The sequence below is a fragment of the Ailuropoda melanoleuca genome, chromosome 13, assembly GCF_002007445.2.
Source record: "Ailuropoda melanoleuca isolate Jingjing chromosome 13, ASM200744v2, whole genome shotgun sequence".
Lineage (NCBI taxonomy): Eukaryota > Metazoa > Chordata > Mammalia > Carnivora > Ursidae > Ailuropoda > Ailuropoda melanoleuca.
The window spans coordinates 34254317-34268269 of NC_048230.1; the positions used below are offsets into that span (position 1 = coordinate 34254317).

General features: G+C 53.3%; 1 protein-coding gene across 2 annotated transcripts in view; it reads right to left on the reverse strand.

The window, feature by feature from the left end:
* Positions 1-2577: 2577 nt before the first annotated feature.
* FAM20A (FAM20A golgi associated secretory pathway pseudokinase) overlaps positions 2578-13953 on the reverse strand; it is an 18972-nt gene continuing 7596 nt past the window's right edge. The window contains exons 2-11 of one of the 2 annotated variants that reach the window (XM_034641905.1): positions 12133-12317; positions 11359-11409; positions 10320-10398; positions 7935-8027; positions 7031-7146; positions 6320-6500; positions 5725-5834; positions 5367-5448; positions 4825-4884; positions 2578-3208 (exon numbers count right to left, since the gene is read on the reverse strand). In XM_034641905.1, coding sequence (XP_034497796.1) covers positions 2944-3208; positions 4825-4884; positions 5367-5448; positions 5725-5834; positions 6320-6500; positions 7031-7146; positions 7935-8027; positions 10320-10398; positions 11359-11409; positions 12133-12307 — 1212 coding nt within the window. In that variant the 5' untranslated portion in view covers positions 12308-12317 and the 3' untranslated portion in view covers positions 2578-2943. Of the gene's footprint in view, positions 3209-4163; positions 4683-4824; positions 4885-5366; positions 5449-5724; positions 5835-6319; positions 6501-7030; positions 7147-7934; positions 8028-10319; positions 10399-11358; positions 11410-12132; positions 13301-13953 lie in introns of those variants that run through there. The other variant, XM_019806363.2, reaches the window with a different exon arrangement.

Sequence of the window (13953 nt, forward strand, 5' to 3'; positions counted from 1 at the left end):
TAGGAAGCCCCAAGTCGGTACTCGGAGCACTTTCTCCGTCCTTCCTGGACGTGAGCGGAGTGGCAAAGACTTTGATTTTCCCGACGTGCGCGTGCCACTGAGATTGAACAAACCTTGCTCTGCCTTGTGGTTCTGGCGCTCCTGCCATCGCATGTCTGCCTCACGGTCTGTGCCGTGCTGCTCTGGCATTTTTGTGCTTTCTGTTGGTGATTTCAGGACTTAAAGTGGCCCCCAAGTGTAGTGCTGAGGTGCTGGCTAGTGTTCCTGTGACGTGTGTCTTGTCGAGAAGTGTATTCAGTAGCTTCTTTAAGGCATGAGTCAGGTTCAGTGTTCTAAATCAGCGGTACATAATGTGGTGTCTTTAACGCACCTTAACAGGTAAGACAAGCTTATGTATTGATTTATTTACAAAAATACTGTAACTAGAGGCTCTCGGGAACCTAAACCATGTGTTTCCTCCAGGAGCAGATGGTTCTGTCTCCACTAAGTCGGTGTCCCTGGTAACTTGATAAAACTACCATGAGTAAGACACCCAGCTGCACTTCTTAAAGCCAGATCGTCCTGGCTTTAGGCAGGCAAAAACGAATTCCTTCAAACCCCTTTCCCTGCCGATTTATGTACCGTACAGTTCCCTTTCATTTTTCATTTCATTATCAGTAGTAATGTGAAAAGTTTTTACGAAGAGGCGGGAGAATTTTTATGTGATGGGAAATTGAACGGTGGTCCAACATGGACCTGTTGGGAGAACCTGACAGTTCCGAGAAAGCAGTCTCTTATTTTCTGACAAATGTATTTTTGACAAACGATAGAGTCTTAAATCTTTGCATTAGTGAAAAAATAATGGGGTTTTACGTACAAAATTAGGTAAGTTGGTACATCACGTATTGTGGTCAAACTCCATTCTGTTACGCTTTGTAAACGACACCACAATGTCTATTCTAGGCCGTTTGAAAGCCAGTGCGTTGTCCTAGAAGTGGCCAGGTTTGCGATGGAGCTGTGACTTACCTTCCGTAGGCTCTGCGGTTTGACGCCCAAGACCATTGTGTGCAGTTACCTGGTCCCTCCGCCCAAAGACGATAATGTCTGCAGGTAGGAGACAGTTCACAAAGTGGGAAGCTCTGAGCAGTGGTGGTGCCTACGGGTGATGGAAGTCTCTGGGGGGAGGGTCTACTAACGGGTTGAGTTTTTTACGTAAACAAACATACCGTCACAGACTGGAGTACTGCTGGGTTTGTATGACAGTGGAAAGAACACTTGGGAGTAGGTTTAAATCATTGAGTTGTGTGATTTTGTGAGCCCGTTTTTTCCTGTGTCCCTTGGAGGTAAGGGATTCTCTGTGTGTGTTCGGGAGGCTGGGAAACCTGTCCGCCGACTCTCACCTGGGAGGAGCTCTGTGAACGGCACTGACGTCATTGTCATGGAGACATAGGGTCAGGGGTAATGCGCCAGGGATGTGGGGTACCGGGTGGGTCAGAAAGACTCGTGTCACTTGTCAGGGCTTAGACGACCTCTCCGCTGCCTGACCTGGCACCCACCAACAACTTCTTTCAACCCCCGCCCCCCCCAATTCTAAAATTTGAGCCTCTGGCCTTTATCAGAGAAGTGGATGTGCTAAAATCAGCCATTTTTGCTTGTAAACTCATCACTCCATAGTGTGAATACATTCCTATCATTTGGGTTTTCAGACATGAATTACGGAATAAGAGACAAAGCCTCCTATGAATGGTGTCTCACATGTTGGCAACTCAATAGGGAGAAGGCTGAGGGGATGAGGTCGCTGATTCATCCATTTTTAAGGGAAGCTTCAAAAGTCAACTTGAGGGGCGCCTGGGTGGCTCAGTTGGTTAGGCGTCTGCCTTTGACTCAGGTCATAATCCCAGGGTCCTGGGATGGAGTCCCGCCTCAGGCTCCCTGCTCAGTGGGGAGTCTGCTTCCTCTCCCTCTGCCCCTGCTCGTGCTCTCCCTTACTCCCTGTCTCTCAAATAAAATCTTTAAAAAACGTCAACTTGATCTAGTCCTCGTTTGATAAAGCAGCTGAGGGGAGGGGCATCTAGGGTGTCAGTGGGTGACAGCTCCAGGACCTAGTGGGAAAGAGGATCGTGGTGGGTGGGCAGTGGGAGGCCCTGGCTTTTCTCTTGCCTGGGTCCAGGCGCCTGCACCTGCCAGGCCCGTTCCCCGGCTTTTTCACCCTCAAGACTACACTGGTTTTCCCTTCATGACAATTCCTTCTATTGTTGCTGGAGGCTGAATCTGACATACTTGATGTTATTTTGGTTGGTATTTAAATACTCTTCAGATTGAAAACATCCCTTTGCAGATATTCTGAGCAAATTCCTCTGTTATTTTTACCCCTTGTAATAACATTTCTGAGAAATTACTTCTGGACTGGTAAATGGGGGATTACTGTATTCCTTTGGGCCACAGTGCCTGGGACAGCAAAGAAAGTGTAAAGGCTATTTTCAACCCGTTTGAGAACGACCATGTTTAGATTTTTTTTTTGTCTGCTCGTGAGATGCCAGATGTTTCATCTGGATCAGAAACTATCCTTGTAGATAGAATAAGGATCTGGAGGTCAACTAGGTGTCCATTGGTGTCCTTTAATTTTATTTGTTCTACTCTTTCCTGGGACAAGGCTTCCAAACCTTCCAAGCCCGACTCCTATCCACATTTCCCAGTGGGCTCAGGAGATGGTCTGTGGCCTTGATGAAGCAATGCTCTCTGGGAAAGAGGGAGCCAAGGAGGTCCAGTAGAGAAGTCATGCACCCAGGGAGAAAGTTCAGTGGATCCCTCTTCTTTTGCTCTTGTGGAATCATCCCAGGGCCCTACCTCTTCCAGAGCTCATGACCCAGCACCCCCAGCATCGACGGGGTTGCGAGGAAGCAGTGGTCTGCACCCAAGAGTCCACTCCAGGGGTAGTTCCTGAAATCTGGCTTCATCCAGCCCTTAGCTTGTCAAGTTAGCCTGGCTAGAGTCTGGGGTGGACTGTTCTGCTGAGTCAGTGGCTACGACACTCTGCTCTCCATGGGCCTCCACACACGCCGCCACTGTCTGTAGGATGATTTGGAGTCTCCGGTCCAGGGCCAGGAGGTGGGGCTCTGTGAGGACAGGGCTGAGCTGGTCTTCTAGCAAAGACTCCCGCATCACGTCACTGAGTCTGTAGTCGGCCTGGGCCAGCAGCTGCAGGTGCAAAAGCGTTTTCTTTTTTATTCTGGAAGGACAGAGTCATAGACAAGTAAGTAAATGTGAAGAGAAAAGCTTGCCTGAACTACTTTCCCCCAAACAGCTGTGGTAGCTGATGTTCTGGAGCCTTCTCCCCTGCCCCCCCCCCCGTGTCTTCTCAAGCACATGTTAATGAAAACCAGGGAAGAGGAAATAAGTGACAGTTAACGACATCTTGAGATTTAAACCCACCAAGAGAAGTTTCTGGTAGGTGAAATGATGAAGAGGTTTGCCATCTCAAAAGCCATATAGGTACCCTCAGCCTCTAAGCTGTTTCTTGCCAACTTTATATTTCTCTGTGTCAGCCTCTTAGAGGGATGGAAATGGGGTGGAGCCAATCTCGACTTTAGGATTTTGATTTCTTTTTCTGTGAGAATCTGACTTGCACTCAGATGTGTAAGCAGCTTAATTGTCTGACTTGTCATCATCAACCCCTGCGTAGCCGCCTGGGGGGGGAGGGAGGGATGGACGGAGGCACGTTTAAACGAACCGAAGTGGGTAGAGAACAGGCTCTGCTCAGAGTTTTCCAGCTGGAAGTGAATGAGGTGGTTTTGCTAGGCGTGCATCCCGGATTTCTGGTGAGCTCTGGAAACTGCAGCTGAGGGGGCAGGCCTTCCACCAGCCGGACTTTGACACCAGAGAGGTACGGAAGTGGGGTAGACGGTCTCTAGAGCATGGCGGCCATGCAAAGTCCAAGTACCTCCTTTCAATCTGACACGAGTTCATGGGACTTTTTTTTTTTTTTAAAGATTTTATTTATTTATTCGACAGAGATAGAGACAGCCAGCGAGAGGGAATACAAGCAGGGGGAGTGGGAAAGGAAGAAGCAGGCTCATAGCAGAAGAGCCTGATGTGGGGCTCGATCCCATAACGCCAGGATCACGCCCTGAGCCGAAGGCAGACGCTTAACCGTTGTGCCACCCAGGCGCCCCTCATGGGACTTTTTAAAAGATTTTGGTTTTTTTATTTTTTTAAAAGATTGTTTATTTTAGAGGGGGGAGGGGCAGAGGGGGAGCGACTCTTAAGCCGACTGCGCGTGGAGGCTGGCCTGGGACTCGATCCCACGACCCCAAGGTCATGACCACCAAAACCAAGAGTCAGACGTTCAGCTGGCTGAGCCACCCAGGCGCCCCCAAGGATTTTATTTTTAAGTAATCTCTGCACCCAATGCGGGTCTTGAACCCACAACCCCGAGATCAAGAGTCACAGGCTCTACCGACTGAGCCAGCCGGGCGCCCCCAGTTTATGGGACTTGAACCAGGAATTTCCTTAGATGGTGAGCAAGTGATATTTATGAGCGGCTCTGAGTGCTGAGCGACCAGAGATCGGATTCGCCGCGTCAGACTCTCGGGCTCTGCAAGGGTGAGCGCGTCTCCGAGTGGGTGAGAGATCAGAGTCAGTGACTGAAGGGTCTAAGAGACGAGGTCCTCCTCCATCCCGCGCGGACACGTGTGGGGAAAGTTCTGTCCGTGGACAAGAAATGAGGTCATCCCTGCCGCCCTCCCTACCGGGGTCCTAGACCGGTGAACACTAAGACCTTCGGAGCTTGGTAGCAAGTGGGATGGAGGGTCACCGTTGCCACCTGCCCTGGAGCTGGGAGCTCACCTGCAGCACTGGGACAGCGGCGACAGGATGGAGAGTTCGTCCTGGGAGTGTCGTCCAAACCTGGAAGGGGAGACGGGCTTTCAGGCTGACCCCCAGCCGTCCCTCCTAACGGTTTCCTCTCTCCCCTACCTCAGCCTTGTTCTGACCCACGGCCCGGGGTACAATGCCAGGGGTCAGCCCCCTCCTCAAGCAGCTCCCCAGAGCCTCCGTGCGAAGAGATTAGAGCCAAGCATCATTTGTTCGTTTGTTCGTTCATTCATTCATTCCCTAACTACAGAGGGCCAGACACCGGGGAGGAGCCATGCGCTCGGCCTCCAGGGCTGAACCACATAGTAGAACCGTGTGGAAACGTCCGTGTGTTTCACCAGCGCGCTCAGGTGGGAGGAAAACCCAGCGTGACTTAGCAAAGATGGGGAGAAAAAGGAAACAGAACAAGGAGGGCAGAGCGACTGGTACGTGACCGAGGAAGGACCTCATTCTCCGGGGGTCTCCTGAGCAGCGCCCCCGGGCCACGGCCGGGACTGCGGTGCTGGGACACTTACCCTCTGGCATTGTCGAGGTGAATGAGGAACCCATCATCCCCGAATTTGGTGAACATCTCGTAATGGTGCCGGTCCATGTTGCCTGGAAAGGAGGGCGGATGCTTCTGACCCCTGTGTCCCGCCCCCCTCCCCCCCCGCCGGGCCTGGAGGCCTGTCCGCAGTTGAGTCAGGGGTCTGAACCCAGGGCCCCAGGCTGTTTCCCACAGTTAGTAGGGACGGTGCAGGGGGGGAGGGGGGAGCTAAGCGAGCACACAGACCCACCACGTGCCCGCCGTCTGAGTGAGGTGCTCTCAAAAGAGGGGAGCATATGAACCTCTGTCCTGGCTGTCGCCAGGCGCTCGAAGCGCGGGGGACCCACCGATCAGGAAGTCGAAGATGGCCATGTCGATGATGTTGAGAAGACGGTTGCTGCTGTTGAATGGATAGATCTGCTTCACGGTGTTGCAGTAAAGCGGATTGACCTCCCACCTGGGGGGGAGAAGAAGTCCTGGGGCTGGAAAAGCCAAGATGGCAACGTGTTGGGGGCCCTCCTCACACCTCCCCTCGCCCCCCAAATCTCTGCCTCCCTGATCCCAACTGGGCCTGGGCTTCCCGGGGCTTCCTCAGGTGGAGCGGGTGTCCCCCCTTGCTTCTCTGTGTGACAGCAGGGTGCTGCTGTGTTTTCGTAATCTGCCTGCCAGTCCTACGCCCCCTCCCCCTCCAGGCTGGGCAGAGCCCGTGTCTTTGGTTTCCGTACCCGCAGCACTTAGAAGGCTCTTGGTAACCGAGTACGTGAACTGAAGGAGGAGAGCAGGCACAGCTGGCCCCAGGGTCGGTCTGAGATCAGGAAATGATTGGGATTTTGGGGTCCAAGAGCCAGGTTAGTGGCAAGGCCTTGGTGCAGGGACCGCAACCACTCAGGGACAAGACTGCAGGGCCGTGGGCATGGCATCGTGGCCCGGGCGCCAACTCACTCCTCCTTTCCTGCCAGCGAGTAGGAGCGGATCCAGGGGTTGGGCACAGACAGCCTGGGCGCCAGGTTGAGGGACGGCAGGAATGCGGAGAGGGAGCCCTCCAGCAGGTGCGGGTTGCCGCAGACAGCGTATTCGGTCTTGCACATGTACGGGCACTTGGCAAAGAAGCACACGTTGCTGGCTGGAGGGCGTGGGAGGAGAGAGAAGGACTAAGAGAAGCAGGCAGTGCCGTGTTCCTGCCCTCGCCCCCCGAAAATGCTCCGGGAGGGAAGGGAAAGCCTCAGCTCACAGCTGGGGCAGAGGCAACAGCAGAAGAAAATACTGCTTCCCCAGATGTCAGGGCTCGCAAGTTGCTCTGAAACTGAGTGTCCTGGGTACCAGTTTTTCAAATGCCGCCGAGCAGAGCAAGTGCGGGCCTGGCTCTCACTGCCTCCCATCCAGATGGTTGGATGCTCTTCGCTTGGGTGGGTAACGTCGGAGTCCAGGGAGGCTGGCACTGTCGCCCACACAGGCTACTTGGCATCTCACCTACGACCTTTCCCATCCCCCGTTCATCTGGTGTGACGCTCAGCTGGGCCGGGGTGGGAGAGTCCGAGGGCAGTGTGCACCCATCCCGACGAGGGCCGGCGGGCACTCAGACCATGGGGAACGTGTCGGCGGCCACGGGGCCGACCCTCCTCCACCCACAGCTTGCTCTGGCCGGTACTCTACCTGGAGAGACGAAGAAAACACTCTGCAGGATTTCATTCTTGGTGACCTCTAAGATTTCCTTGGTGACATTGACTAGCCTCCCCACTGTGGGTGGCACCCGTCGGAAGTCCAGAATCCTGGAGGAGGGAAAAGCCCTGATCACGTCTGGGGGATCGGCAGGGGGTCGGATGGTCGCCCCTTAGAAATGGACGGTTGTCCCTGACCACACCCAGCCCAGGGTGCGTTGTGGTACTGAGCTGACCGTGCCCGGGCGGACCTGTGTCTGTGGGGCTGGGAGAAGGGGTGGCAAAGCAATCCTGATTCCAGCAAGCCTCCTGGGCAAGCCTTCCCACGGTCCAAGCTATGTTCTAGGTCAGAGCTTTTCATACTTTACTGAGCATATGAGTGACCTGGGTTCTCGCTCACATGCAGGCTTGGATTCAGAGGGTCCAGGGTGAGCCGAGCTTCTGGATTTCTGAAAAGCTCCTGGGGTGGTGCCCCAGTGGCCAGTCCATAACACAACCTTGAGTAGCCATGACGGGCAAATGGGAGGGGAGGAAGTTTAGGGATGTGCTTTCACCTTTTAATATCGTGACCTTAAGTTTCCTGGGATACATGGGAGTGGATGCGTTCTCCCCGTTTCCAATCAGGAAACTAGAGCTAAGGGCAAGGTCAGGTCCAAGCTGGCAGCCCGAGCAGCCTGGCGGGGTGGTTAGTTTTCTTTCTAGGTCATTCTTTTCATTACATCAGAGGCCTCGTGTTTTTCAAACATGGGTTTGAACGGGAGACGTGTTGAGTTCAAAGGCATCGCTGAGGTTCGCGAGGAAGACAGGGTGCCAGGGAGGTCCCACCTGAGGGTCCTTCCAGCGCCCCTCGGGCCGTCGGCCCCTGTAGTCAACACCATGTCCCTGGGGCCCAGCCCTACCTGTCCAGGTGGAAAGCTGCGATCTCGGCATTGTGTCTCTGAAAGTCAATGAAATAGAAGAAGTCTGCGGGTGTCTCTTCATCTCGCTGCTGTCTGGAAGGAAGGGAGGGATCACGCCCCGGACTCAAACCTGGTCAGGAGCCTGAGAGGGGAGCTGAGAAGCGTGATCGCAGGGAGAGAAAAACAGGCTTTCATGCTTTTAATGAACACGTGCCTGATGGAGTGGCACGCCAGGGACACCCCCCCCCGCGCGCCTCCCATGGCTCCCGTGGCTCCTGTGGCTCCCGTGGCCGGGAGAAGACTCTCGGGCTTCTTGTAGGACCTTGTCCTGCAGGCAGTCCCTGGACCACGTCTCCTATTGGAGCCACTTTGGTGACAGTGGCTGATCCTTTTAAAAGGTAGCTGAGTTGGGAGGGTGTACATTCTCGGGCAGGTGTAAACAGAAGAGAGGGACTGGCTGGCCAGCCAGAGGTGATGGAGACCCAGAAGTCAAGAGTTCGAGGTGGGGGAGGAGGCAGGGCTTTTCTCCAAGGAAAAGTGTCCTAGAGATGCAGTTTAATACCACTGACATTTGAAGAACAGAAAAGGTCCAGGTCTTAGGGTGACAGGGGTGGATACATGAGCCTGTCCCCTCAGAGGAACCTCAGCTGGGTCCTGAACGAGAGCCCAGCCAGAGGCTGGAGGGAGGCCGGTGCAGAGAATCTTGATTTATACACATTTTAAAATCGCTGGTGGATTCCTGAAAAGCAACAGGCCTGCCCGAGTGTGATGGGCTGGCTGGGTACGAATGTTCGGAATTTGCCTCCCAATCCTTCGGGGCAGCGTGGCCTCTGGCCCCAAGCTTGACTTGCCTTGTTGCGAATACACAGGGCAGAGTGATGGGCTAGTTTCATAATCCGCGGGGCGGGGGTGGGGGGACTGCGCGAGGGCTGCCCGAGCAATTCAAGTATAAATGCACACAATGTTGCAGAAAGCAGTAAATACACGGCTCCCGCGATTGAAATAGCCACGTGCACGCTGCCAAAAAACACAAGTCCTGGAAACCACGGTGAGGGGCTGCCAAGAGCAGGCGTCCTGTTTTAAAAGGCGCGGCCACATTGAGAGTAGAGGCCTCTGTGTCCGGGCGAGCCCCCTTCTCACTAGCGTTGCCGCCGGATGCCTGGGCAAGCAAGGAACGTGTCCACGCATCCCCATCTCCACATTTTAACTCCCGAATTCCATCTGTAAGGATCCACAGTCCCTCCGACACCTTTTAGAATTTTCTAAAACATCATTTCCCCGTGTCTGTATGGCCTGCCTCGATGTGGTTTTAAATTTGAAAGTCATTTCTACATCAGTGAGGGCTTCTCAGTGAGTTTGACAAGCGCTGGTGTATTTCTCAGTGTCTATATTCTATAGATTATGTGAAAAATATGATCTTTAATTATGGTCATAATTTATATTATCCAAAGATAGACTCCTACTTTCCCTTTTTAGTAAGGGACACGTGTAGTGTTTGTCTGTGTGTTTGTTTTTTTACTTTAAATGACCTATAGAAAAAAAAAATGCATGCTTTTCCAAGAAATACATTTTAAAATGACGCCGTTTGGCTTTGGATGAAATTTTATACAAATGCAGATTAAAGTTTGTGTTATGGCCTAAGAATAGACAAAATGGTTTTTTTTGACCCAACGTTGGAAAGTTTTGCACTCTCTTCAGGAAGAAAACTGGTTCATTTGGACCGTCTTTGCAGGTTGTTTGTAAGTGATGGGGCAGAAAAGAGGCTGGAGGCTGGGACTGCCAGTCCTTTCCTGCACATAAAACGCGGCCAGTGTGAATGGTTTTCCTCCCCACATGAGAGAAGTGAAAGTCAAGCTCCCCGGCTATATAATTAGCTTTAAGTTTTTTAAAAAAAAAATCACAACCCTCCTAAGTTGCCAGGTCAGAATGGCGCTCAGAGAATGCAACTCATAGATCTGATGGGGGGGGCAAGGTGCCGTTTATCATTGCTTTTATGCTTCCCTTTAAGGTCTCGTGTTTCTCCATCAGTGTTGGCTCCTTCTGCCTCCTCTCTCTCACCAGGGCCCACTTACGGGTCTACACTAACCCTGCACGACCAACTGTCGCAATCACTTAGAATGATGTAATACCTCAAACATGGCGGCTCTGTGTTTGGGGGGGGTTCACCCAAGAATTACCTACCTGCTTCTGAAGCCTTGGCTAAACCAGCCAGGTGGGCTCCCTGCGATCGCTCCCTTTTCAAAGGGACACAACTTTTTCTTCCCAGTACTTGATAGGCCTGCATGGAAGAGATCCCCTCCCCATGCTGCCCACCTTTACCCAGTTTTGGTCCAAACCCCCTCACGGCTGCCACAGCTGGACGCGGAGGTGAGGAAGGCGGCTTACCTCATGGGTTTGAACATGGCCTTCCCGAAGTCCGAGAACCTCAGAACCAGCTTGAGGTGGACCCCGCTGGGTTTCACAACTGTGAGGGGGAGAAGGGAGAGGGAACCCCGTTTCTGGGCCTGACCTCACGGCTGTGACCTCTTGCTCATTCCAAAAAACCCAGCCGATTTCTTCTTTTTGCTCTTACGTAGTAAGACCCCGAAGACCAGCATTTGCTTTCGAAGGCTGCAGGGTAAATTCTAGCGTGTCGGGACACGGAGAGCGTGGTGGGGGCTCAAGACGGTCCTTTGTCTGCTCTTATGGGAAAAGGGTAAACGACACAGGTTTCCCGAGATAGACGCTCACTGCAAACCCCAAAGGCTGTTTTCCCGAGAGGAGCTGGTGTGTTCCCCTCCCTGCTTCCGCGGCACCCCTGTGGATGCCGATCTTGCCCCCTGCCGCGTGGCGCTGGACCAGATATCCTTCCTCTGTTGTTTCTATTTCAGACCGCACACCGGGGCCGGGACAGGGTCTGGTGACTGAGACAGCTGTGGGGCCCCTACCTCCTGACATGTTGTGTTCTGGCTACTCCACGCGCTTTGCCCCATCCTGGCCTTGCTATGAGGCCCGAGAGGGTTGGGACAGCATCTGACTCGCCTCTGTGTTCTATAAAACAGCAAATGGCAGGTGCTAAACTAAAGCGAAGGGAAGCCCTGGGCCGTACAAACTCTCTTCCGAACCTGTAACGCATCAGAGTGGGGCCTGAGAATCTGCATTCCTAATAAGCTCCCCGATGATGCAGGGGACCGCGCGCTCTCCAGCAGGGCCCTGGGAACGGCCCCTCCTGAATGACTTTTCTTTTGTGGGGGTGGGTACATGGGTAGGTGGATGGAGAGAAATCGAGTTCTCAGAGATTGGGCAGAGAGAGTCACGCTCCTTCAACTCCTGACCAGGACCCCCATGGAGTGGACTGTGGGCCCGTCACGTTGCTGCCAGGTCCTGGGGTTCACGGGGCTGTGGCGGTGAGGGGGCTGGACAGAGGTGGGGCTGGGCCACTTACTCTGGCTGCAGTCACATGCCCCAAGCAAGGCCTTCTCGTCCTGACTGTAATCTGAAAAGGAGGAGAAGGGCGGTGAGAACATCCAGCCTTGCTCCTGGGAGGGCCCACCACGCAGGGCCCTTGACTCTGGTTCAGACCACAGAGGGGGAGACAGTGAGGCAGCCTGGGGCCCTTGTCCATTCAACAGGGGATGGCTCGGGGCCCCAGCTGGCTGCAGCCTCCACCCTGCTCCGTCCCAGGCCCCATGCCCTCTAGCCCTTCAGTGGACGCACCAGCAGCACCTGGTGAGTGACCCAGGCTAGTTTGGTCCCTGTTAGTGACGAGACTCTGGGAGTGCTTGAGAGCACAGACCTGGAACAGCAGGACTGTGTTTGAATCCCAGCACGACCACTGGGTCTCCGGCCAAGTTGCTTAACCTCTCTGAGCCTCAGTTTCCCCATCTCTAAAATGGCCACAGATAATATCTATGTTGTATAGTCACTGTATAAAAAAGAATTGCCAGGTGTCCGAGAAGCACTCAATAAATGGCAGTCACCACCATTCTTTACGTATGCAGAAACACGTTCTCAGGGCTCTCTGATGGGGTTGTGATGAGATTAGCATGATAAGATCCCATTCAAAGGGGAAAAGATCAGAGTCCAGTTTTCTTCTTCTTATCCTATCTGGTGTCAGAGCCAACCCTTCAATATTTCCCCCTAGAGCCCAGTCTGAGATGGTTTATGCAGCCTCTCCTGGAGAAAGTCAGTGCACCCCGCCTGACCCTGTGACTCTCACCCGCACTGATGGTGGGAAAGCGCCTCATGTCCTGGAGGAGCTGGCTGACGACAGGACTGGACCGGGAGTAGAGTCCCTGGCGGCTGATGCCCAGGTGGAACTGGACCCAGCTGGCCTCGAGTCGGAGCTGCAGGGGAGCATCCAGGGAGGTGAGGTTGAGCTGCTCTTTGTACATCTTGTGTCGTCTGAAAGAGCAGGGAGAGTTTTGTTTTGTTTCAGTCGGGGCTGTAGGAGATGCGGAGACTCGCCAAAGCACCTTGTCTGGACTCTCTCTCTACTCATTCTTTCGCTCGTTCAACACAGTAGTCAGCACCTACTTTGTATCCGGCCTTACACTGAGCTTAGGATACCGGGGGGCAAGACAGGCACATGCCTTTCTTGCCCTCAGAGGGCTTGTCATCTAGTGAGTGCAGCAGGCCCCCGGTTACGCAATGCCGTACATCGATACGCAAATACCTAACTACAAACCACGACCGATACGGCAGAAGAAAGGGGCCGGAGGTCAAGAGTAAAATTCGGGACCTCATAGAAACTGGGATCTCAGGGAGGTATCTTAGGTCTCTTTGTGCACTTTTCCATGAAAAAGTCTGTATGTTTATATTTCCCACTATTTTCTGACGTACGATGTGAGGAGATGGGCGACTAAGAAGGTACCTGGTGAAAAGGAAATGGGTAGAGGGTGAGGATCCCTTCAGTAGACCTGGAAGCCAAGTAGATTAAACAGTAAGTCATAAAGGAAAAGAAGAATCCATTAGCCACTTACTATTTGTTCCACTCAAGAGCCTTTTCTGCCAAAGTACAAAGGAAAAAGTAATAGAACAATGCCAGCGCTGTACAGAGGCTAAGAGCCTCGTTTGGGAGACATGTTGTAGGTCTGTGAAATCCTCGGAGCAAAACAGAAGGCGGTCGTAAAGGAACAACTAGCTAGGTGGTTCGGGCGAAAACACCCCAATATTTTGGAGAAGGTGTGGTTTGGTTTCTCCTGTGGCCTCCCTCTTGAGCTTGCAGATGGCTGTCTTCTTTCTTGTCTCCTCATGTCGCCTTTTCTCTGGTGTCTCTTCCTCTTCTACGGACGCCAGTCCTACTGGGTTTGGGCCCACTCTACGTAGGAATCTTGGGGGGACACAGATCAGCCCATAGCCTTTGCTCCCCCCCCCCCAAGCTTTGCGGCTAATCACCAGGAAGGTCCATCCAGAAGACTTCCCTCAACTCAGTCCAGCGGGTCAGGAGCGAGAGGGGTGGGACGGCAGGGCAACTGAACGCATTTCCGCCCATCTACGGAATTNACGCATTTCCGCCCATCTACGGATCGTTAGGTTCCCTGCTGTCAGGCAGAGCGAGGTACTTCCATTTTTTCTTTCATCAGCTTCTCTGGGGTTTAAGAGGAGTGCTTGATGTCGGTCTGCTCTGCCTGCCATAAGAAAATACTACAGACCTGGCGGCTTGAACAACAGACCTTGCTTTCTCCCAGTTCTGCGGGCTGGGAGGTCCAAGATCAAGGTTGTGGGCAGATTCGGTTCTTGATGAGGGTTCCCTTCCTGGCTTGTGGATGGCCACCTTCTCACTCACTGGGTGCTCACATGAAGAAAGAGGACGCTCTCTTCCTTTCCTTATAAGGATAGTAATCCCGGGGCGCCTGGGTGGCACAGCGGTTAAGCGTCTGCCTTCGGCTCAGGGCGTGATCCTGGCGTTGTGTGATCGAGCCCCACATCAGGCTCCTCCGCTAGGAGCCTGCTTCTTCCTCTCCCACTCCCCCTGCTTGTGTTCCCTCTCTCGCTGGCTGTCTCTATCTCTGTCAAATAAATAAATAAAATCTTTAAA